Source organism: Acomys russatus, chromosome 14 (genome assembly GCF_903995435.1).
Source record: "Acomys russatus chromosome 14, mAcoRus1.1, whole genome shotgun sequence".
NCBI classification, from domain to species: Eukaryota; Metazoa; Chordata; class Mammalia; order Rodentia; family Muridae; genus Acomys; species Acomys russatus.
In genome coordinates, this window is record NC_067150.1 from 33,608,887 (window position 1) to 33,631,367 (window position 22,481).

Genomic DNA, 22,481 nt, shown 5'->3' on the forward strand with positions numbered 1-22,481 from the left:
GAGTTAATGAAAAAATGGGCGAGGAAACCAAAATACCAGCCCAAATGTGCACATAAAACCCATTTATTGTGCCATTAGCAGGGAAAGCCATGTTTATTACGATATTAGCAGAGGAAGCCATGTTTATCGTGACATTAGCAGAGGAAGCCATATTTATGGTGGCATTAGCAGGGAAAAGCCACGTTTATGGTTGCATTAGCAGCTAGGCTTCTGTCTCTTCACCATGACAACAGTTCCTGAATACTGTCAGGAGGAAGTCCATGGGTGAAGATGCTCAATCTCAGCTCTAAAGTGCTCTGCTCAGGCTGCTTCTTATATAAGGAGTGTAGAGGGAAGGGCACACGTAGCACCCACAGGAAACTCGGTACTAAGAAGAATATGAGAATCAACATTGAGAGGGAATCACACTGCTGTGCTGTAGGGTGAGGGACAGAAGTCATGGCAGTCCAGAGTAAGTTAGAGTGGGTATGTTTCTAGGATCAGTGTCCTGTCCTGTCCTTTATTTTTGTAAGGGATAGCAAACTTTCTGAGGAAGTCGAGCCGGTAGGTATTTTAGGCTTTGTGGGTCTTAGGATCTCACCCACAAGTAATTCTATTGCTAGTGGCACAAAAACAGGTCATATGTAAGCAGGTGGGTGTGGCCTGGTTACAATTAAACATTAGTTTATAAAAAATAATTCATAGGCTGGATTTGGCCTACAGGCCTTCTTATATTGAGCTCTGGTTAATAAACGGGATGTGGATAGCTGAGAAAAGACAAAGAAATATGGTGGAAAGGAATAACAGAGGTGAGCCAAACAGAAAGGGTCCCTGTAAAGATCTGCCTTTGTTCATACAGAAATGGGGACAACACCTGCTGAGCTCAGCTACTATGCCATGTTACCTGCCATATTACCAGACCCCTTGACCCCACTCCACACACCCAAAACATGTTAAGAATAAGCACGGAGGCCTGTACCGACTCACCAAATCCTGGTCAGGAGAGTCATAGGGCGATTCCCACTTGATGACTGCTGAGGTTTTGCCTATCTGGACTGCATGCAGGTGACGAGGTGGGAGCCTGCTGTCTGGGATCATCTTCACTACAACGTAGTCAGAAGACGGCCCTTGGTAAGGGATCAACACCCGGACCTAGGGCCCAATCACACACAGGAAAAACAATACCACACGGGCTCACACAACCTCTGTTAAAGTGCTTTTCCACAAGCTGACAACACATAATCGTGATTAAAATTCAATTAGCATGAAATAATATAGCATAGTTCTTTGCCCAGAAATACCCTAGACATATGTAAGCATAGGCATTACACACACACACACACACACACACACACACACACACACACACACACACACGGGCATGTGCGTCTGATATTTTAAAAATCTTTTTTACACAACTATGCTTTCCCTCCTAAAAATGAATGAAATGGATTTGGATTTTTTTTCCATATAGGTATATTCAGCGCCACCTTCTTTTGGACAGGTGTTATATATTCTACTGCATGGATTAGCCATAATTTATTTCACCAATCTTTCTTTGAAAGATTTAGGTTGTATCAAATCTTTTGTTCTCACAAGTAACACTGACCAATGTGTTAGCCACATTTTTGTTGTTGTTGTTGTTGTTGTTGTTAACTTTACACAAGCTGGAGTCATCTGGAAAGAGGGACCCTCAGTTGAAAAACTGCATCCTCCATCATTTAGCCCATGGGAAAGGCTATGGGACATTTTCTCAACTGATAATTGGTATGGTAAGGTCTGCAGGTGGTGAGTTATATAAGAACACAGCCTAAGCAAGCCTCAAGAGGCAAGCCAGTGCAGCAGGACTTCTCCATGGCCTCTGCACCAGCTCCTGCCTCTGGTTCCTGCCCTGACTTCCCTCAACAATGGACTCTAACTTGTAGGATGAATTTAACTTTTTCTTATGCAAGTTGCTGCTGGTCATAGTAATCATCTCAGCGGTAGAAAGCAAAGCAGGACAGCCCTTTCCCTTGGCACATCTTGGCATACGTACGTGTAACACTACAGATGCTGGCTTGCTAGGAGCGGACTCTAGCAAAGGCATTGTGACTCATTTGCCAAGTGACCACTACTCCACCACTACACTGCACTTAGGAAACTGGCTGTGGGAACTTACAAAGAAGATGAATCTAGGTACCCTCACTCTAGGGTTGAGCTCAGAAACCCCATGTTTCTCTGGTGTAGGAAACTTACCAGAAACAAATACTGCTCATCCTTGCTGACAATGACTGTCTTGTTGTGGAGCGAAGTGGTTAGACTCCTAGGGTTTTGGTAGAGGTCAAGGAAGGATGTGGCGTAGAAAATGCCATAAACCTAGTAAAGGCAGAGACAGGAAAAGGCCATCAGCCAATGGGTCTGTGCCTTTATCCTTTGAAATTGCTAACTTAAGACCTTGGAAGCGCTTTTAAAGCACCCAGAGAAATCTTCCTTTAACCTTCATCATGTTGACCATGCTTAGGAATGGGCATGCTGTGTGTGCACCTGCAAAAGTGAGCACGAAGCAGCCCCAGTTTACACAGAACTGCTTCTTGGGGAGGGATGGGCAGGGAAGGAAAAGGAGACCGAGTCAGCCACAAGCGCAAATGAGAAGGGCTGGATGCCATTCCAAGGACCGTATGAGGTGTCAGAGTGAAGAGGGGATTACTAAGGAGGGGTGACAGTGTATAATCGAACAGCAGTGACAGGGGAGCTGAGTGCCTACACTGAGGGGTGGGAAGCTGTGGGACTTGACAAGGGCATGTGGGATTCTCAGCAGCATATGGACTCGACAGAGGAGGACAGATGAAGCCAACTCCCTCAACACTCCCCATTTCCCTTTAGTAGAAGCCTGGTGGGAAGAAGTCTGCTTTCCCTCCACCCTGGAAGCTGGAAGAGCCAGCAGAACAAGGTGTCAGCCAATGAGATGTAAGCAGAAGTGCCCTATAGGCTCTTCTATTGACAAGGCAGCCCATCTTCCAAACCTCCTGCTGCATGGCGTACAGACAATGACTGTTGCCTCCAGCAGGCTGTCTGCCCATGAGGACCTTGAAGATGCACACCATTTATTGGCTGGATATTGCAAGGCCTGTGTCCTCGCCAGGGTGAAAATGTATTCCTTCAATAGAGGCCCCGAACTTCACTTGACCAAGGGAATGCTTAAAGAACATTCCATGGGTCTACGTAGGAAGCTTAGGGAATTTCAGATTGAGGAAGTGGGAACTGGGTTAAGCGTACAGCAAGGAATGAGAGCTGAATGAGTTTACATGGGAAGGAACAAGCTGAGAGATAAGGTAGGATCAGAATATTTCCTCCTGAGTGTATGCACAGGAGGCTGGGTGCCTGAAGAGCATACATGATGTGTGAGCATATGCACGTGTCTGAAGGTGCCCTAGGCACAGAGCAGGGACGGACAGAGTATGTCTGACCCAGACAACAGTGCCACTTCCTGTAACTCCTGGCAGGTGGCTTGAGTTTAGGTGAAGAACCCTGCATGGGTGTCTGGGGACTTGGCCTTGGGGAGGGTTCAGACTACCTGGGGATGGTCATTCTTGTCCGCTTACCACATTCTTGGGGCCAGTCCAGATGCACTCCACGGCAGTCTGATTGATGGCCTTGGCTTTGAGACTTGGAGCAGGTGGTCTGACGCCTCTGGTCAAGATGTGCTCAAAGGCCAGAGGACTATCCCCCAAGTCTGTCTTGGCCCAGGCAGAAATCTCATAGGACGTGTGAGCTGTCAGGTTGCTCACTGTGAAAAGAAGGATGAGGAACGCCACGGATGTACGCACATGGGGTGACAGCCAAGAATTTGTTTGGGTTTACACACCCTATTTTTCAATAGTTTCCAAATTCATTTAATATTTACTAGTATTCAGCACATGTAATTCTTAGAGACTGGATAATTTCTAAAGCTGGCTGTGAGGTCATGCATTTGGCATAACATTTCCTGCAGTTGTGTGGCCTTGTGTGACAGGGGGCCCGAGACTCACAGCCATCAATCCCACTATTCCAGGAAATCAGAGTGGGTCTGTGAACAGGACGTCCATTTCTGTGTCTGGTGCTGTAAACACCAACTGGCTGGGGAATGTGGAGTCATTTTCCTCAGTCTTGTAGCCACTGGTAAGTTGCCCTTGCCCACGGAAATGATCAGCCACTCACGCTCATGAAAGCAATCCCAGTTAAGCTCATAGTTATAATCCAAGCACTCAGCTGGTGGGAGAACTCCCAGTATGAGGGGAGCCTGAGCTACAAAGGGAATATCTGGCCAACCTGAGCGTTATGGGATATAAAAACCCAAGGACTATCAGCCTAGCATACACAAGGCCCTCGGCTTAATCCCCAGCACAGAAAAAATGGAATGACAACAAATAAATAATGATGATGACAGCACACCTGTGATTTCTGTTTCATAAGACTAACAAGGAGGAAACAGAACTACCATCATCAGTCCTTCTCAAACAGTCTGGAAGAAGAGGAAAGGAGAAAGCTCCCAAGCCATTCACAGCACCCACAAGCAGCTTTTGGTATGGAAGAGTTTCTCTTAGAAATACATTGAAATCATCCTGTGAGGCTATCTTCAGATAAAATCATTTCAATAGAGCTCTCACTTTGCACAGACCTAAGTGAGGACTGGAACACCTCCTCCTTTCATTTGGCTGTTCTTCCACAGAGTTGACAAATCTTTGCTGAATGCCAATCGCACACCAGGCCATATGCGACCTCTTACTAGCTGAGAGGGAGTAACCCTTGAAGCAGGTAATGGAATCTGGCTGGGTTCTTAGTACAAAACCACCCAGAGGAGTGAACCTGGCTTCTTATAGGGTCCTCCTCCTCTGATCCAGCTTCCTTTAAGGACCAGCAGGTTTAGAAGAAGCCTTAAGAAGCCAGCAACTAAAGACCCTCCGCCTGAGTCAGGAGGATGCAGACAGCATCCTCAGTGGGCAAGAACTGTCTATGCAGAACCATCTCCAGCAAGTCCCACTTCAGTCTCCCCACACAAGCTCTGCTCCCAGAAAAGCACCATCTGGCTTACTCCTTCCTACTTACATAGCAATGTAGCTCTGGGGAGTTACCTTTGTATGACAGAGAACTTCCTCGGAAGTTCAAGGTTTTCTTTTCTTGCTTGTGGGCATCAAATGACCAGAAAAGGTTCACCACATAGCCATTGACCTGCCAAGAACCAGAAAGCATGTGACAGGATCAGCTGACAAAGTCAGGGGACACACTGAATGCACCAGGCAGGGTTGGCCTCTTCAGCTGCCTGGTCTCTTTCTGTGGACAGGTGTTTGATCTGAGTTTTAATCAGCTTCTATTTATCCTACCATTAAATAAATTCAGTTATTTATAGTAAGTGGAAGTTAAAGGGAGACCTCAACTCAGGTTGTCCTCTTAGTCAAGGCTAAGAGGTCAATACAAAGGCTGGTTTATAAGACACACAAAATCAGGGAAGACCACCTTCTCCAAATTCTCCATTAGAGAAGGTTCTAAACTAAAAATCATTACATCTGTGAAAACGTGGGGGAAAAAAATGTCTTCACGACCAAATACTAACAACAAAGGCCCACTCTAAGCCATCTGTTCTAGTAGTGCTCTTTGAAAACTAAGAACAGAATATTAAACATTCTTAAGCGGATGGCAGAAGGACTCTGAAGACCACCCTGCCCCAACATCACGGGTGGAGAGGCACAGAAAGAGAAACCAGCAGATGGAAAATGATACTGTAGAAGTGGATTTCAATTTGCAAGACCACAGGGACAGATACGCGTGGTGGAGCGTGGTGCGCAAATGGATGCTCCAAGGGACCAGTGGTAGCTGAGGAGGAGAGACAGGGTGGTGGCTATGAGAGACACAGGGCAGACGGGTTTCCAAGGCATTCGATAGTCCCAAGAAGGTTGCTCTACCACAATGGAAACTTCTCCATGAGCACCGAGTACCAGGAAATCCAATAAAGATGAAAATTACAGGGCGCACATATTCTCTTAACACCACCGTCTTTCTGTGCACTGGAGCTGTGAACCATTTAATTATATGGTTAAAGAAGAAAGGCACCAGGCTGGGGGCAGAGAAATTACATGCGGAGACTCCAGTTGCTCTTCGTGGGGGAAAGGGAACAACCTAGGTCTGATATTTCAGGGCCACCGGATCAGCCCCTTCATCTTCCCTAATCTCCCTGCCCTGAGTCATGTGAGTTCCCACACAAAGGAAAGCCCCACCCAGCTGCCAGCCCGAGAACACCCAATTACCTTGATACCACCGTCCATGGTCAGGGTAAAGCTCAAAGAACTTTCATCATAGCTGTCGATGTGGATACTCGGTGCTTGGATCGCTGAAAAGAGAAAAGAATCAAAGAGAAACCACAGTGTGAAAAGCGAGGAAAGTGGAACGTCACTGCGTTCATCTCAACAGACAAAGTGGCCTTTCAGCAGAGGAATTCAAGGGCACTCCAGCTGGCTTTATCCATCCACCTCTTCCACCACCATTTCCCTGGTGGAGACTGGACCTGCAGTTGCTTGGTAAACACACAGCACACTTGCCTCAGTCAGCTGGCCTGGCCATTTAGGCTGAACCTATTAAGCTTCCCTGTATCAATGTCCCTACACGGGCCAGCTTTGGCCTGGCTCTTCAAGAGCCAGGATCTGGGTGAGTGATGTCTTTATGAGGGACAACAGAGTTCCAGGCCCCCTCATGTCCTTTGTGAAGGGCAACACTTGGTGCTATGGAAAAGTCAGCCTGGACTATAATCACGGCGACTATGGGCAGGTCACGACTCTCCAAAGCCGGATTCCCTCGGTCACACAATGAGGATGACAATATTTCACTCACAGCATTTGCATACAACAAAAAGCACAGTTTGCGGAATGCAAGAAGCACTCCGCATACGGTGGCCTTCGCATCGGGGCCGGTATTGACGTGCTGCATCTGTCATGAGTGGACCTGGCTGAAGTCACTGCTGTCTTTGTCCTTCATCTTTCTTCCAAAGTCACTAAGACCCTAGGCCACAGCTATTTCACGGCAATACTCTGCTGCAGCCCAGCCTGAGCAAAACACGCGTGAGGAGCTGAGATTTGGCAAAATCACAGGGAAGAGAGTGAAGGGAACTACGACCTGCGGTAATTTTCAAATGCAGATTTGTGCTTACTGAATTCAGGAACAAGGTGGCCTTCCAAACTCACTTCTTTTGCACTTGGATGGTCTGTGGACTTTGCCCAGAGTTTTGTAGAGAGAAATGATAAGAGAGAAGGAGCTCAAGGAGAGTGAATCCAGGCAGCACAGCCTTTTTATCACCTGCCAACATTCTGCCTACTGATTGGCTGGCAGCATTAACTCCGGCTACCTCCTTACCTAATTGCCACAGCCTCACATAGTTTAGAGCAGCAAGTCTTTATCATTCAGAGATTCTCACAGGCTCAGATGAAAGCACAATCACCCAACCGTATCCCACGCCACAGAGATCAGTTGCTTTTAATATCTGCAAGGCCATGAGGCGAAAGTCCCCAGGCCAGAGCAGCGGAGCTGAGGACACCACCAGGAGGACAGGCTTTTGGTCCACTGTTCAATGGGTTCCAGGACCGTTCATCTAGATGGGTCAATCCACTCACCCTCTAATGGAGCTTTACTAGATACCAAATATGGAGTGAGGCAAACGTCAAAGATCTCAGGCCCACATGCAGGATGGGGAGCAGCCTGTCGGCAAGCAGAGCAGCCCAGCAGGCACAGGGATCTCTAGGGGGGAGGTTACACGGGGTGGGAGGGGAAGGTGTGCAGCAGGAAGGTTAAGAGCGCAGGCTTTGGATAAGGCATGTGCACTTCTCGTCCAGACTTTGTCACTTATGTGTGTCCTAGGGCAAGTAACACACCACATCCTGTTCCCCTGTCCTGCAGCTGTTCTGAGGGACCAATTGGATAAACTCATGTGTGCAGACCATTGAGTTTACAGAGCACCGAGAAGTCAGATCTGGTGCTGTGTGCCATCCCTAACCCTGCCACAGCTTGTCAATGTAACCAAAGAAGGGGGCACAAACATTAGTGAGGTGCCTTAACAGCATCACAGGAGTGTGCAAACTATGTCCGGCTCTAGTGAAAAGGGACTCCTATGTTAGAAGTTGCACAAACTCACAAAGGGACCTGCCATAGTGACCTTTGGAAATCGATGCTGGGAGGAAGAACACGCTCGAAGGCTGCCCCAAAAGACTCCTCATCTTTGTAAACCTGAAGGGTGCCTGTGCTGGGGAAGAGGCGCTCCGTGGAGCTGTCTAAGCTAGGCCTCTCCTTTCCAGCTCAGTGAAGGACATTTCCAAAGGCCTTCCTCCTGTCTTATCTAAGTCTGCGAGCGCTCGACTCATTTACCTTTTCCTTTTATGGTGGTGATGGATTTAGAATCGCTCCAGTTTCCTATTCCGCGACTAGTCACCGCAGCCACCTTTTCAAATCAGAGTGTGAGTTAATAGGGGAAAGAAAGTAACACACCATATAGTAAGAACTCTGCATAAGCTAAATGGTTAAGACTTCAGCAGTGAGGGCAGAATAAATAAATAAATAAATAAATAAATAAATAAATAAATAAATAAAATACAGGCAGAGACCCAGAATATTAGGCCCCAGCAAATGAAATAAGAGGGTCAAGAGGCAAAAAGAATTATAATAGTCCTAAGAATGTAAAATTCTTATTTTATATTTAATATATCCTATTGAAATCCAGATTCTTTTAACGGTCAGGTGTGTGAGTGTGTGTGTGTGTGTGTGTGTGTGTGTGTGTGTGTGTGTGTGTGAATCTTTAAGCTTTATATTCATAGACACATTTTCACACACATAAAAGGAGTCTTAGAGGAATTATCAATGCAACTGAGTCTCCAGGAGGTGTGTCTTAATGGCTTTAGTAAACACCATTTGCATAAAAATCTTTCCTCTCTGCTAAATATGTTAATCCTGAGTTTCATAAGAATCTCACAAAACTGGTTTATTAATACCACTTAGCACTGTAGCACTCTGTATCTAGTGATAAGCCGAAAAGAGGTGAGCACAAAAGTACAGACCCAACAGAGCATCTGGTTGGCAGCAGGGAGAGCTAGTTGCTTTACCACAGGCTCCTGGCTATCTGAGGGGAAAGTTGGACTTCCCTCTTCAAGACAAGGAACTAGGTGCTTGTCTCTTAAACATAGGCATAGAACTGACAAAGGGAGCCATCTCCCTGGGTTCTAGGACTGGCCAGTGGCAGGAGAGGAGGCAGCCACTCACTCTGATGGTGTAGAGGGTGCTGAGAAGCAAGTTCTTTATCTCTGTGACGTTGCTAGCAGCTCTCTGGGAGGCCCACATCTTGGATCCACTCCTGCTGTACTCCACCTGAGGGGAGAAGTACCAGCAGGAAAAAGGTCATCAGAGGCCGCCGGCCCATCTAATACCTGGTGAAGATGCACGTGGGGAAAGGGAACGGAGGGGGTGCTCTGATGGCTACTTGAGAGAATCTGGACTCTCCCGGGAGATGAGGCTGTGGGCAGCCCTGCAGGTGATTATCTCGGTTAGGTTAACTGAGGTGTAGGTGGTACACCATTTCCTTGGGCTGGTTGCTGGACTGTATGAAAGGAGAAAGTGAGCTGAGCACAGACACCCATGGCTGCTTCCTAACTGTGGATGCAATGGGACCAGCTGCTGCAGCTCTTGTGGCCTTGAATTTCCTGCCATTGAGGGTGGTACCCTTGAACTGTGAGTCAACTTTGACCTTTAAGTTACTTTTGTCAGGATATTTTTGTCACAGCAAGAGGAAAAGAAAGTAAGACAGGCATGCTAAGTAATACACCGTCCCAATGGATGGGTCATCGTCCACAGGACCTAATCACCTCCTGGTGACATAAAGCTCTCTGATAGGCACCCCGATTGTGGACAGTACTTACAATGTACTCACGGATGAGGCCATGGGTGTGGATGGGAGGAGCCCAGTGCCCAATGATCACACCTTCCTCTTCACTGTTCAGTGAGAGCTGCAGGCTCCGAGGGGGATCTGGCACTAAAAAACAGTGAAGCCAAAAGCCAAGTTCCCCTTGCATTCAAATTACTTGATCATATGCATAGAAAACCAATAAGAAGTTGAGATGGATACATGAATTTATAAAATACAATGGCATAAAAACCAATACATAAATAAAACAAATGTATTTCTCAGTAACTAAGTAATTTAAAAGAAATTTTGCTTAAAAAAATTTTTCAAATGTCCTCGGAATAATTTAACCAAGAAGGTAAATGATTTCTACAATGAAAAATTTAAAGCCCAGATAAGAGAGGCGGAAGAGAACAACAGCCCTGGCACTCAAAAAAATCAACGAGAACTCGTGTTATTAAAATATTCCTGTTACCCAAAGCAATCCACATACTTATCGTGATCCCTATCTGCATAGCAATAACATCCTCCAAGAACTAGAAGAAAGTGGAGGTGGGGAAGAGGAATCAGAAAGATTATAAGAACCAGAGGAGATGGAGGACATCAAGGACACAAGGCCTTCTAGACACAGCAGGGCTGACACACACGAGTTAACTCACAGACTGTGGCAGCACGCACAGAGTCTACTGCATGGGTCTGCACCAGATGGGGTCTCAGCACTGAGAGAAGTAGACAGAAGCCCCTATCTGTAACCCAGAAGCCATCTCTAACTGAACGTCTCCTGCAAATGAAAAATTAGTCTTCTCTAACAGAGAAGTATGCAAACCACACTTAAGGCCAGGCCCCGGGCCCAGCAGTAGATGAACTCAATGCCATTTGTGGCGGTTCTTTGTCTCATAGCGCGTTACTAGGGTTGTGTTGTCTTAACCTACCTTACAGGCACATCGGCAGACAAAGCATAAGAGAAAATGTGGTACATATATACTTTGTAGTATCACCCAGACACAAAGAAGGATACCTTGCCATTCGTGGCAGTGTGGATGAGCCTGGAGGGCAATCTACTAAGCGAGATAAGCCACGTACCAAAAGATGAAGACTGACTGTTGTCATTTATAGGCAAAACCAGCAGGATGACCTCACAGAAGTGCAGGGGCTAGTGATCCCCAAGCCTGCAAGACTGGAGTGGTAGGAGAGGGCTAGAGAGAAAATGGGTGTAGGCGGATGCATGGAAGAAGGCCTGATGTGAAACAGCACAGCAGGACAACTGTGATGGACAAAAAAACCAATTGAATATCTTAAAAGAGATAGCAGAGAGGGGTTTGCACATTGCTTATACAAAGAAAAACAAAAACAAAAAACAAGTGGAGTTATCAGATAGCCTAATGGCTGTGATCTAGTCGTTATACATTGTATATGTGTGTCAAAATGTCAGACTGTTTCCTGCAAATGTGTACAATTTTTATGTTAGGCAAGATTTTAAAGTACATTTAAAAAATTTAAAGGAATCAACCAGAGGTTAAAAATCCATCTGCACAGTAGACAACTAGAGGAAATTTGCTGGGCTTAAATCAAGGTCAAAAAAGGATGCTGGAGAGCACTGGCCTCAGCCTGTCTGTTAAAAATGCTGACAGCTTGGCCTTCATGTTGACAAGACCCTCTCCTCTTCTTCCAGAATGTCTCAGTAGACTGTGACGTAAATTTGTGGCTCTCCCAGGCTGCAAGTTAGAGTTAGGCAGGCTGAGTCATCCTCGTGTGTGTGTGTGTGTGTGTGTGTGTATATGTGTGTATGTGTGTATGTGTGTATGTGTGTGTGTGTGTGTCTGCCAGCCTGCCTGCCTGCCCCGTCCTCTCTCGTGAGTTGTGTGTGTGTGTGTGTGTGTGTGTGTGTGTGTGTTTGCTTGGCTGTGTCTGTTTGTCCATCTCTCTGGTAAGTAAGTCATCCTGTGTGTGCCTGTGTGTGTGTGTGTGTGTGTGTGTGTGTGCCTGTATGTCCTTGGAACTTCACTCTGAGCTTTTAATTGTCCATGAGAGCCCTCAGACACCTCAAACTCTCCAACCACAAAGCAGAGGACTAAGGCTGTGACTCCTGAGCGAGGAGACTAATTTCCAAACATCACAGAAATCTTACATTCAAGGCCGACTCCTCAGTGAGTTTGGCATATTCAAAACACTTCAGGCAGTGGGGACAATGACTAGAACAAACAGACCTGCAGGACAGACATCGGCTGCTCTGAAGGGAGAACCGTGGGAAAACCCTCTTAGAATCTGTTAAGTTTGCAAAACCTTAGCCACAAAACACTCACAAGCCTCACATTTAAGTGATAAGGACATCTGTGATAAGTGATTATCACATTAAGTGATACATTAAGTGATAAGGTATCAAGTACTGGGAAGTACCCAGAAAAGGAAAACAGAAGCAGAAGCTAAACAAGAAATGCCAAGGGGGGCAGGGGTGGCAGTGGTAAAAAGTATTTGAAATTAACTTCTAAAGGGGTATGAGCATTCTGGGCCATGGTAAGGGACACCAGCCTGGAAAGCTTTAGCCACAGCACTTCCACCCACGTAAGGAATGGGCATGCGTCCTCAGATGGAAAGTGCGGATAAGCACATCCTCACTCAATAGCTATGACCTGGGGGCTGGGCAAACAGTTCAGCGGGTAAAGTGCTTCCCACACAAGCATCAGGACCTGAGTTCAGATCCCCACACCCACGTTAAGGTTGGACACAGTGGCGAGTGCCCGTAGCCAGTCAGCCCAGCCCAAACAGCGAGCTGCACATTCACTGAGAGACCCTACCTCAAAAATAAGATGGAGAGAGCATGACGGAGACGCCCAGAGTTGGCCTCCAGTCAGCACACAAGCATATAAGGTATGTACACATGGGGGCATGCACACCTACACCTCCCCCTGCCCCATACCCCAAGTACCACAGACTTTAAAAACGCATTAGAAACTGGTGTGACAGTGCACACCTGCCATCCTAGCTACCTGGGAAGGAAAGGCAGGAAGACTGCAAACTTCAGGCCTGTCTGGGCTGCAGAGCGAGTTTGAGCGCCAGATGCAAAATAGTGAGACTCAAAATCAAATTAATAAAAGGACTCAGGACATAGCTCAGTGGTAGAGCGGCTTCAGGAATAATTCCGCAGGGCCCTCGGCTCAACCTCCAGGATCACACGTTCTCGCGCATAAGGACGAGTCAACTGTACTTACACCCCTCTGGAGTCCGCAGGGTCACGAAGTCATTGGTGTTGTGCACCTTGCTGAGACAGTGAACCTGGACCTTAACCTGGTATGTGGTATCTGGCTTCAGGACTTTTAGCACAGTGCTTGTCTTATTGCTGTGGGTTTCCAGGGTCTTCCATATGCTCTCTCCAACCACCCTGAGCAAAATGAGAAAGACACTGTCACAGGGAGGCAGAGTGGGGTGATGGAGATACATGACTCTGCTAAAAAAAAAAAAAAAAAAAAAAAAAAAGAGTCCTCCATGCCCATCCTAGGAGAACTCACAGGGCAGCCCATGGCTGCAGCAAAAGGGACCCACCTGTAGTAGACATTGTATACACAAGAAGAGGAGGGCATTTTTTTAGGTCTCATCCAGGTCAAGGTCACATCCCCAGAGAAATCAGCTGTCCACTGAAGATTCTGGACTTTGTATACTGTTAACTCATCTACATAGATGCAGAGAAAGAGAGAGAGAGGTCCAAGAAAGTTCTATCTTAGAAATCCTTGAGTTTCAAAGAACTCCTCTCGAGGTAGAACCAGTATAGTCTAAACTGTTATGCTGACACAATCATAATCTGAAAGATATCCCAGAAAATGTGATGGCCACCCCTGCTTAGTACCTTTCCTAGGCTCTCCTAACATTTCCCACCATATTTTCTTTTGCACTTTACCTCCCCACCCCCAGGGCCTGATCAGTTTAAGCTTCACTCTCAATAGAAGAGGTGCAAGGTGAAGGATGGCACACACTCTAGACAACAGGATTGAGTTAACCCCACCTGCAGCACAAGGCTCTACGGGGGCAATGGTGCTTGCCTCAGCAGGGGTAGAGATTGTGGGGTGCACACACCCAGACTTCCCTGTCGGGGAAGAGCTGGCCACATGGTCCATCAGCATCAGACCACACTTCCGCTCAGTTGGCACTCCCAGATGGAGCACATTTTCAACTGGAGACAGAGCTCCAAAGGTCGTAGCTAAAGCCCCCACAAGGAAGTGTGGAGTGGGGCCGTCACTCACCACTGCAGGCCTTCTCATCACTCTCATCTGAGCAGTCCAGGAAGCCATCGCAGCGCTCTGAGAGCACAATGCAGGCCTCGCCGTCCTCGCACTTGAACTCTCTGCTCATACACGTCAAGGTGCTGTGGGTGGCTGAAATACAGAGAACCTTCTTAAACCCAGAGGGAAAGGGTATGTTGTACGCTGTGGCTCGGCCCAGGTTCATCATATTTAAATAAAGTAGGCTGGCTTCTTTGTACTATTGATTTCTATTCCAGAGTTGCCTGGAAGGGGAAGCAAAACGGTGCTGGCCACATGGTAGCATTGTATTAGCATCGACTATAATCTCCTTTCAGGAAGATTGGGAGCTTTGGAGTCAAACAGACCAGATGAGGGTTTTGCTTATGCTTGTGTTTGAGACAGAATCTCAAGTGTCTCAGCCTTGCCTCCAGTTGGGTTTATCCCTAGGGATGACTTTGAACTTCTGTTCCTCCTGTCTCCATCTCCTGGGTGCTAGGATTACAGACATGTACAATTATGCCCCCGTTTATGCAATGCTGGAGGATCGAACCCAGGGCTTTGTGCATGCCAGGCATGCTGGCTAGTTCTATGTCAACTCTACAGAAGCTTCTGTCATTTTGAAGGAAGGAACGTCAACTGAGATCTGTCATCGGATCGGTCTGTGGGAAAGCTTGGGATGCATACTCCTGGTTGATGACTCATGTGGGAGGGCTCAGCTCACCATGGGCAGTGCCACCGCTGGGCTGATGATCCTGGGCACTATAGGAGGGCAGGCTGAACAAGTAGGCAGCACTCCTCCATGGCCTCTGCTCCTGTCCTCACTACCAGGCTCCTCCCTGCTACCTGAGTCCCTGGTCCTTTGGTGATAGCCTGTGATATGGAACTGTAAGCTGAGATAAATCCTTCCCTGCCTGAGTTGCTTTGCTCCTGTGTTTATCACAGTGGGAGAAACCATAACAAAGACACCAGGCAAGTAGGCGGTTCTGTATAACTGAGCTCCATGCCCAGCCCAGACAAGGGCTGAAATGCTTATTCGGTGTGATTTTGAGCACCTCCCAAAGCTCGGCATCCCTCTGGAAAGCTGGGTAGCACCCCACTGCTACCTGGGTGCAAGGATCTAATAAGCTCAAACACCTGCAAAGAGGCCTGGTCTTGGCCAGCTGACAGAGCACAGCAATGCCCTGTAGTGATGATTACTCTGTTCTTTAGCGTTGGCTTGCAATCTTGGAAGAAGCTATGCCTTCTGAGTTGGGTAATAAAAATAACTGGGAGAATGGCAGTAATGTGAAGAGGCATGCGAGCGCATGTGGCGCTTCCAACTGCACGAGTCTGAAGCATTTTGACAAGAGAAGGAAGAGGTAAGCTAAGAGTTAAGTGACTCAGTTCAAAGGAGGTTATTAGCGAAGGGTACATGACCTCCATTGTAGAGAAGGGAGTGCTGACAATATCACTGAAAATGATCCTAAAGAGAGAATAGAATGGCTATAGAAACCAAATCTGCTCTCTCAGGCTGGTCTGGGGTTGGGTCTCCATTGTTCAAACCCATGCTCACCTGTCCCGTCCTGAATAAGAAAGGGTGGTATCAGAGACATCATGCCCCCCAGATCCTAGAGCAGCTATGAGTCTCCAAGCCAAAGACTTTCACATCCTAACCCAGGGAAGTTGTTGCTATGCTACCTTGCATAGCAAAAGGAAGCCTAGAGAATGGACAATGACGGAGAAAGCTCAACCTATATTACTCATGTAGCTCCCAGCTAACTCCATAGGTCCTTCAAAGCAGAGACCTTTCCTGTTGCTCTCAGAAAGATATAGTGAAAGGCAGAAGGGCAGACAGATGCAAAGTTGCTGGCTTTTAAGGTGGGGAGGAGCCATAACCTTCTGGAGTGCTGACTCCTAGATGCTGGAAAAAGTAAAGGGTCAGCTATCCCAGGAGTCTTCAGAGGAGCCAGCCCTATCCACATGCAGCTTTTCACCTAGTGATGTCCAGGCCATGTCTGACTCAGAATATGTATTGTTTAAGATGTTACATGCGGGGCCACATATCAGCCCAGAAGACTGGAGTGCGCTCTAACCTTGGTGTCTGCTTAGCTCTTATGTTGGAGGTTTTATCTTGCTTTTGTGAGCTCAGACTGTAAATTCTCCCATGGGGCTCAATAGCAAAGCCCCATCCAGCCCTTGAGCCTCTCCCTTGTGCACAAAAAACAGTATTTTCCACACAGTAACTACATGGAATCATTTGGTGTCAGGCATACAGAACTCAGGCTTAAAAAGCAATCCAACCTTTATCTAAAGTGCTTTCAACAAACTGTTTAATTTAATTCATCCTTGGATCTCAACACACACACACACACACACACACACACACACACACACACACCACCACCACCACCACCACCAAAGAGATTAGCTAGTAGAACAATCTAAAAATAGAACATTTATACCTTTGTTTCCTCACAGTTATCTGATGGCATTCTTATTAGATTCCTAGGACTTGCTCCAAACATACTGCAATGGGCTGTACACCATTTTCAGTCTCCACATGACAGCCAGGATAGAGGAGTGTGTTGCCTTAGAAGAAGCGCTGCCATCCTGTTTTCCATCGAGAGCAGTGGTCCTCAGCCTTCCTAATGCTCCAACTCTTTAATACAGTTCCTCATGTTGTGGTGACCCACCCCCAACCGCAAAAGTATTTTGTTGCTATTTCATAACTGTAATTTTGCTACTATTATTGACCATAGTGTAAATATCTGATATACACAGGATATCTAATATGTAATCCCAAGGGGGCCTCGACCCACGGGTTGAGAACCACTGACTTACAGCATCATTTGGACTGACAACGAGTGGTGAGACCCAGGAAGAAAATGGGTGGTGTTCTCATGAGCAGTCAAGGTGCTCAAAGGAAAAGCATAAAGAATCCCAGGAGATGTTTCCGGGTTGGAAGACAGGATTGGCCAGAGAAGGAGGAGGTAGCAGAGGCGGTTGAGGAGTTTTACAACTGTGGGCAACCACAGGCTTTTTATGGGGAAGATTCGAGGCCTCTTTATAAGACTGTCTAGGATAGAGGAGCAAATTTTTGGGGTACTTGGGAAAACATGAACTGATCTGGAATAGGGGCCAGCTGCTTCCAGCATCCCTGTGAAGGATTCCAGTTTCCCTGTGGGTACAAAGCTCTCTCACACAAAGCAGTGAACTAAAACAGTGAAGGCAAATAAACATAACCTCTGCACCTCTTTCCCCATACTTTAAGTTATTTCTAGATGGCTTATAGCCCCTGGCAGAGCATAATCTATGTAAACAGGTGTGACACTGTTTTGTTTAGGGGATAATACAAGCAAAGAGTCTCTACAAGTTCAGTTCCAAGTGCAGTTTTGAAAGCTTCCAGCCTACTGATAATAGAATCCTTGGGCACCAAGGAAGAGGAACTGGCCAAAATCCTTTGCGAAGAAGCTATGTGTTTGTTTGCGTGTGTGTGTGTGTGTGTGTGCGTGTGCGTGCGTGCGCGCGCGCGCGCGCATGTGCATCTGGGTGGGCATGTGTGTGGCGGCCCTACGTTGGTCTTGGGTGTCTTCCTTGATCATTTTCCACTTTACTCATTAAGGTGAGCTCTCTCAGCTGGACCCCACGTTCACTGATCAGTCTAGTTAGCCAGCTCGTTTCCAGATCTCCGTCTCTACCTTCTAAATGCTGCAGTCATAGATGAGGCTTCCACGCCTGCTCAGGTTTTATGTGGGTGCAGGGGATCCAGATTATGGTCCTCACACTTGCATGGTAAGTGTTTTATCCATGAAGTCATCTCTCTTGCAACCCTTATGAAGATTTTTACCACTCAAATTTCCCACTACAGGAGGACCATGCTATTATAGGTATCTATCATATTCTGAGCAGAAATGGGCTTGTCTTGGGAAGTACAAGGGCCAGGACTATGTGTCACATGAAGATGTGTTAAAAAGAGAATCACTGCTGCCATGACATCACAAGCCCAAGCTGGGCTCCACGCGTCCATGCAGGGAGCAGCGCATGACACAGAGTATCGTGCATGACAGAGACATGCAACAGGGCTGCAGAGGATCCGCCCACACAGCGAATCCTCCACTGAGAGGAACTGCAAACACAAACATCACTCTGGGGAGTGTAGGAGACAGCAAGGACAACCCAAGAGTTATGCTGAGGGGTGGGGTGGGGTGCTGAATGGCAGGGTGGGTGACACAGGAAGGTGCCAAACTGTCCTGAAGTTGATTGCCTTGAAAAACCACAAGATGGCCGCCACAGAAATCTCCCAGCTGATAATAACTCAGAGTCAACAACAGAAGCAACAGTAAGTAAGGCAACTGGGGATCTGAGGCTGCTTTGTGAAATGTGTCTTAAAACCTTAGGAACAAGAAAGCATAGTTTTAAAGCCTGGAAGTGAGACTGTCACTAAGACTTAAACTGATTAACAAGCATGTGACTGACAGGCACCGAGCACAGAATGTGGGTTGCTGGAAACACATCTTCTCTTTGATAAGATGACCACAATAATGGAACAAAGAGAATTATGGGCAATAGCACATCCTGACTTTAAGACCCTTAACTAAGTAACACCCCTGTGAGTGAGATAGATTTGGAATGGGTTGAAAACAGTGATTTAAAAGATGCCAATTAGCAAGTTCCGATCACCCAGGAGGGAGGCCCTGTTGCTTTTCTTTCCTGTTAATTATTTTTAACATTCACCTGATGCCATGGCTCGCTCTTGGCCAAGTTGTTCCCACTGTGGTTTGGGGGAGTGTAAGTATGAGGCCAACCTGCCCTGCTATCAGAAGGCCCCAGGGGTCCACTCTTTTCATTCTTTCAAGGCGAATGTAGGGCTTTACACTAACCTGTATTTAATTTCTCTGTGTTGGGCTCCTGTGCAGTCTCCCTTGATAAGAACATTCAGTTTGGAATGATAGCAAGGCCACAGCTTTCTACTTGAGTAACTGTCCTAGAGCTACTGACCAGGGGTGGGGCGAGGGGTGAAGGGTGGAGTGACCTCCCTGAAGCTTAATCTTCCTTTTAATAAAAGGTAAACAACACCAAAGTTACAAGGAGATTTGGAGAATGAAGGAACACAAGCTTAGGAAATGAGAGTAGTGAGCAACATATTAAAACTCACCATGAGATGCTAATTTACCTTCCTTTTATGTGTGTGTAGAAGCCCACGTGTGCACATATAGGGGTGTGATTACCAAGGTCACTGAAATATCATCTTCATGAATGTCATTTACTTCCTTTGAGAGTGGGGGCTTTCATAGACCCCAACTGGGCTAAGCTGGCTGGCCTCTGGCTCCCTGATGCCAGGAGTAGAAGCACAGGTCCCTTACCTTTCAGTTCTCATGGGTTCTGGAAACTGGCATTGGGTTATCATGTCTGTGTGCAAGCAGGTTTCTAACTGAGCCAAATCTCAGTGCTTTTCCCCTTAAGCCTTGATTTCATCAGAGACTCACTCAGCTACCTTGTTAGCTTTCTGTCACCTGCAGGTGTGATGTGCACACCTTCAGGGTTTTGGCCAAGGTGCTGAGAACATTTTAAAAGGACACAGGACATATTTAAAACAAACCTCACAAAGGCAAAGTACAAGTAACTTGATCCTTCTGAGTCACATCTATTTCCTCAGGGCTGAGTCCTAGGAATTAGCTGATAACTAGACATGATGGCTGTGTTCTGAACTGGCAGTTGTCCCATCCCACTGCCTACTCTCTTAATGTACCCAGGGAAGCTCCTTGGAGTAGGTGATGGAGGGACGAACACACTGGCTGTCCTGCTGGGACTGGTGCTGGGGGCTAGGACCCAATCCCATCAGGAAATGGCAACGCTTGGTATAGTTCCCTTTGGGGCTAAGTCTTCTTTAACCTTTCTTTCTTTTCTTAAGAATTTTTAAGAGACAAAAGTTGAGACCAGAATAGTGATGGGTGAGGAGGAGTGGAGGTTCCTGCTAGTCTTCCGAGCAGGCGGCTTGCTAGAGACGAGAAAGAGACACTTTGCTATGTGTTCACCAAGCAAAATGAGATGTGCTCTGAGTTCTTCTTGGGGCTGGAGAGACGGCTCAGAGATTAAGAGCACTGATTGCTCTCCCAAAGGTCATGAGCTCAATTCCCAGCAACCACATAGTGGCTCACAACCATCTATAATGAGATCTGGTGCCCTCTTCTGGTGTGCAAGCAGAACGCTGCATACATAATAAATAAATAAATCTTTTTAAAAAGAAATAGAAAGAAAGAAAAAAGTTCTTCCTGGTACTACGGGGCATGTGGCAGGCTAGGACATCTGTGTCTGCAGCGAGCAGGTGACTGATAGAGCCCTGTAAGTCAACCCCCAAAGCAGCAGGAGGGTGCCCCATCAGAAGTACAGGTTGGTGGCAGGTAGAGTGGCATCATTCTAGCCTCTCCCTCCCCTTTCTCAGGCCAGACGCAGTTTCTGTGGGCAGCCAGAAACTAACATGCTGACTGGGTACCAAGGATTAAATGTAGGATCTCTGTCCTCTCACATCCAGGCTGCCTGCTTTCTCTCCTGGTCCCCAAGCATCAGTTAGCAGGACAGCCAGTGTGTCCATGCATCCTTCACCTATTCCAAGGAGCTTCTCTGGGTACACTAGGCAGTGGGACAACTGCCAGTTCACAACACAGCCATCATGCAGGTGTCCCATGGAGCTCAGGTTCCTTGTGTGGCTTCTTGTTTCTTCCTGAGTATAATTCCTCCAGGGATGACGCCCAAGGTTCACTAACACAGTGCTGCAGGTGATCCGTCCAATAGGATATTCTAAATGCCTCAGAGATGCTCACCAAACACTTCCAAAGGGCCATAGCTTTACTAATAGGCACTTTTAGGAACTACATATGTTTAGGAAAAGAAACTCATTTAAGATGTTTTTTTTTTCTTCCATTCAGAATCTTTCTGCTGGGAATGCATGCCTATGGCATTCAAAATGTAGCCAGCTTACTAAAACCAGTATCACTATCATATATTATCACATTTGTCCACTCAGCAAGGCCCTCATAGAGAATACAGTAACCACAGTTACACCGAGGCAGACGGGAGCCAGCTGCCCACAGGTGAAGCAGAAGAATGGGGCTCAGTGCTCTGGAAAGTGGCCCTGAGAGGATACTCACGGCAGTTGGCTTCATCCTGGCCATCCTGGCAATCTTGGTGGCCATCACAGCGCTTCCAGTTGGGGATACATTTCTTTGGTTGGTGGCACTCGAACTCAAACCGGTCACACCGCCCAAGCTGGGTGGGAGTGGAGGCAGCAGTGGTGTTTGCTAGAAAAACGGTTTTGAAAATTACTTTTGAGTATGGAGGGAGCTTGCCTGTAAGAGCAACCATTCAAGTATTCGATGTGCTAGGGGGAGTGTGGGCCCGCATGAACTGCATGGTGGGGAGGGTTCAGGTACCTGCCAGCTATGGACAGAGAAAGCAAATGGGACGCTGAGGCTTTCTGTTGCTCCTCCCAGGGCCCCACAACAGAATCACTGGAGAGATTCCCTTTAAAGACATGGGCAGAGATAAGAAGAAAAGAAAGCAGGCAGACAAGGCAAGTGTATCGGGGAGCCAGAGGAGGCTGCACCTTACCCTAAGCTATTGGGAGAGAAAGCTGTGAGCCACCCAGGTCAGTATCACAGGGTTCCCCCCAAAGGCTCAGACATTGTCTCTCTCACCTGAGAGAGAAGGCTGAGAAAGGGTCACCACTTTGAAAAGCAGCCTCATTGCTGCCATGCCCATCCACCCACAGCCCCAGGAGACGACTGCCCCAAATCTGAGCAGAATGGAAGAAGCCTGGCTGACTGTGGTTTGGAAAGAATCAGAACCAAAGGGCCGTCTAAGCAGCCACAACTGAGCAAGAAGATACTACAGATAACAGAGGTACTGAACTGCTAGCCAGCCAACAAGAAGCTAGGAAACTTCCGGAGAGCCCTGACAGTTTAAGCAGGATGCCTAGAATCATCTCTAAGTATACCGGCCAGCGTCAGGGATAAACAAGGAAATTACCAAGTCCTGGAGTTTCCTAGTAAAAAAGCCAGCCACAAAGCACGAAAGTGGCCCACCCACCCGTGTGCTCAGGGTCACTTAGCAGCACTTTAAGTCTCATCCAGGAAAACATATACAATAAAGAATTATCTAAGAAAGCCCTTTAGCCTCAAAAACAGAAACAAAATAAAATGCAACATGCATGCATGTGTGCATGTGCTCTCTCTCTCTCTCTCTCTCTCTCTCTTACACACACACACACACACACACACACACACACACACACACATCCACATGCTCCAAGAAAGGTCTTTTGGAGGAAATACAGACTTTATAAAAAGCATATATCAGGAAGCTGAGGAGACGGTTCAGTGGCAAGGACCCCTGCTCTGCAA

The 22,481-nt window shown here is 47.1% G+C and overlaps 1 protein-coding gene across 1 annotated transcript in view; it reads right to left on the reverse strand.

Moving 5' to 3' along the window:
* The window catches only part of Sorl1 (sortilin related receptor 1), a 162,733-nt gene that overhangs the window by 9,626 nt on the left and 130,626 nt on the right, over positions 1 to 22,481 (reverse strand). Inside the window, exons 32-43 of the mRNA XM_051156240.1 lie at positions 21,231 to 21,380; positions 14,104 to 14,235; positions 13,409 to 13,535; positions 13,078 to 13,247; positions 9,885 to 9,997; positions 9,232 to 9,336; positions 8,344 to 8,416; positions 6,240 to 6,322; positions 5,070 to 5,166; positions 3,561 to 3,745; positions 2,215 to 2,334; positions 967 to 1,131 (exon numbers count right to left, since the gene is read on the reverse strand). Coding sequence (XP_051012197.1) covers positions 967 to 1,131; positions 2,215 to 2,334; positions 3,561 to 3,745; positions 5,070 to 5,166; positions 6,240 to 6,322; positions 8,344 to 8,416; positions 9,232 to 9,336; positions 9,885 to 9,997; positions 13,078 to 13,247; positions 13,409 to 13,535; positions 14,104 to 14,235; positions 21,231 to 21,380 — 1,520 coding nt within the window. The remainder of the gene's footprint in view (positions 1 to 966; positions 1,132 to 2,214; positions 2,335 to 3,560; positions 3,746 to 5,069; positions 5,167 to 6,239; positions 6,323 to 8,343; positions 8,417 to 9,231; positions 9,337 to 9,884; positions 9,998 to 13,077; positions 13,248 to 13,408; positions 13,536 to 14,103; positions 14,236 to 21,230; positions 21,381 to 22,481) is intronic.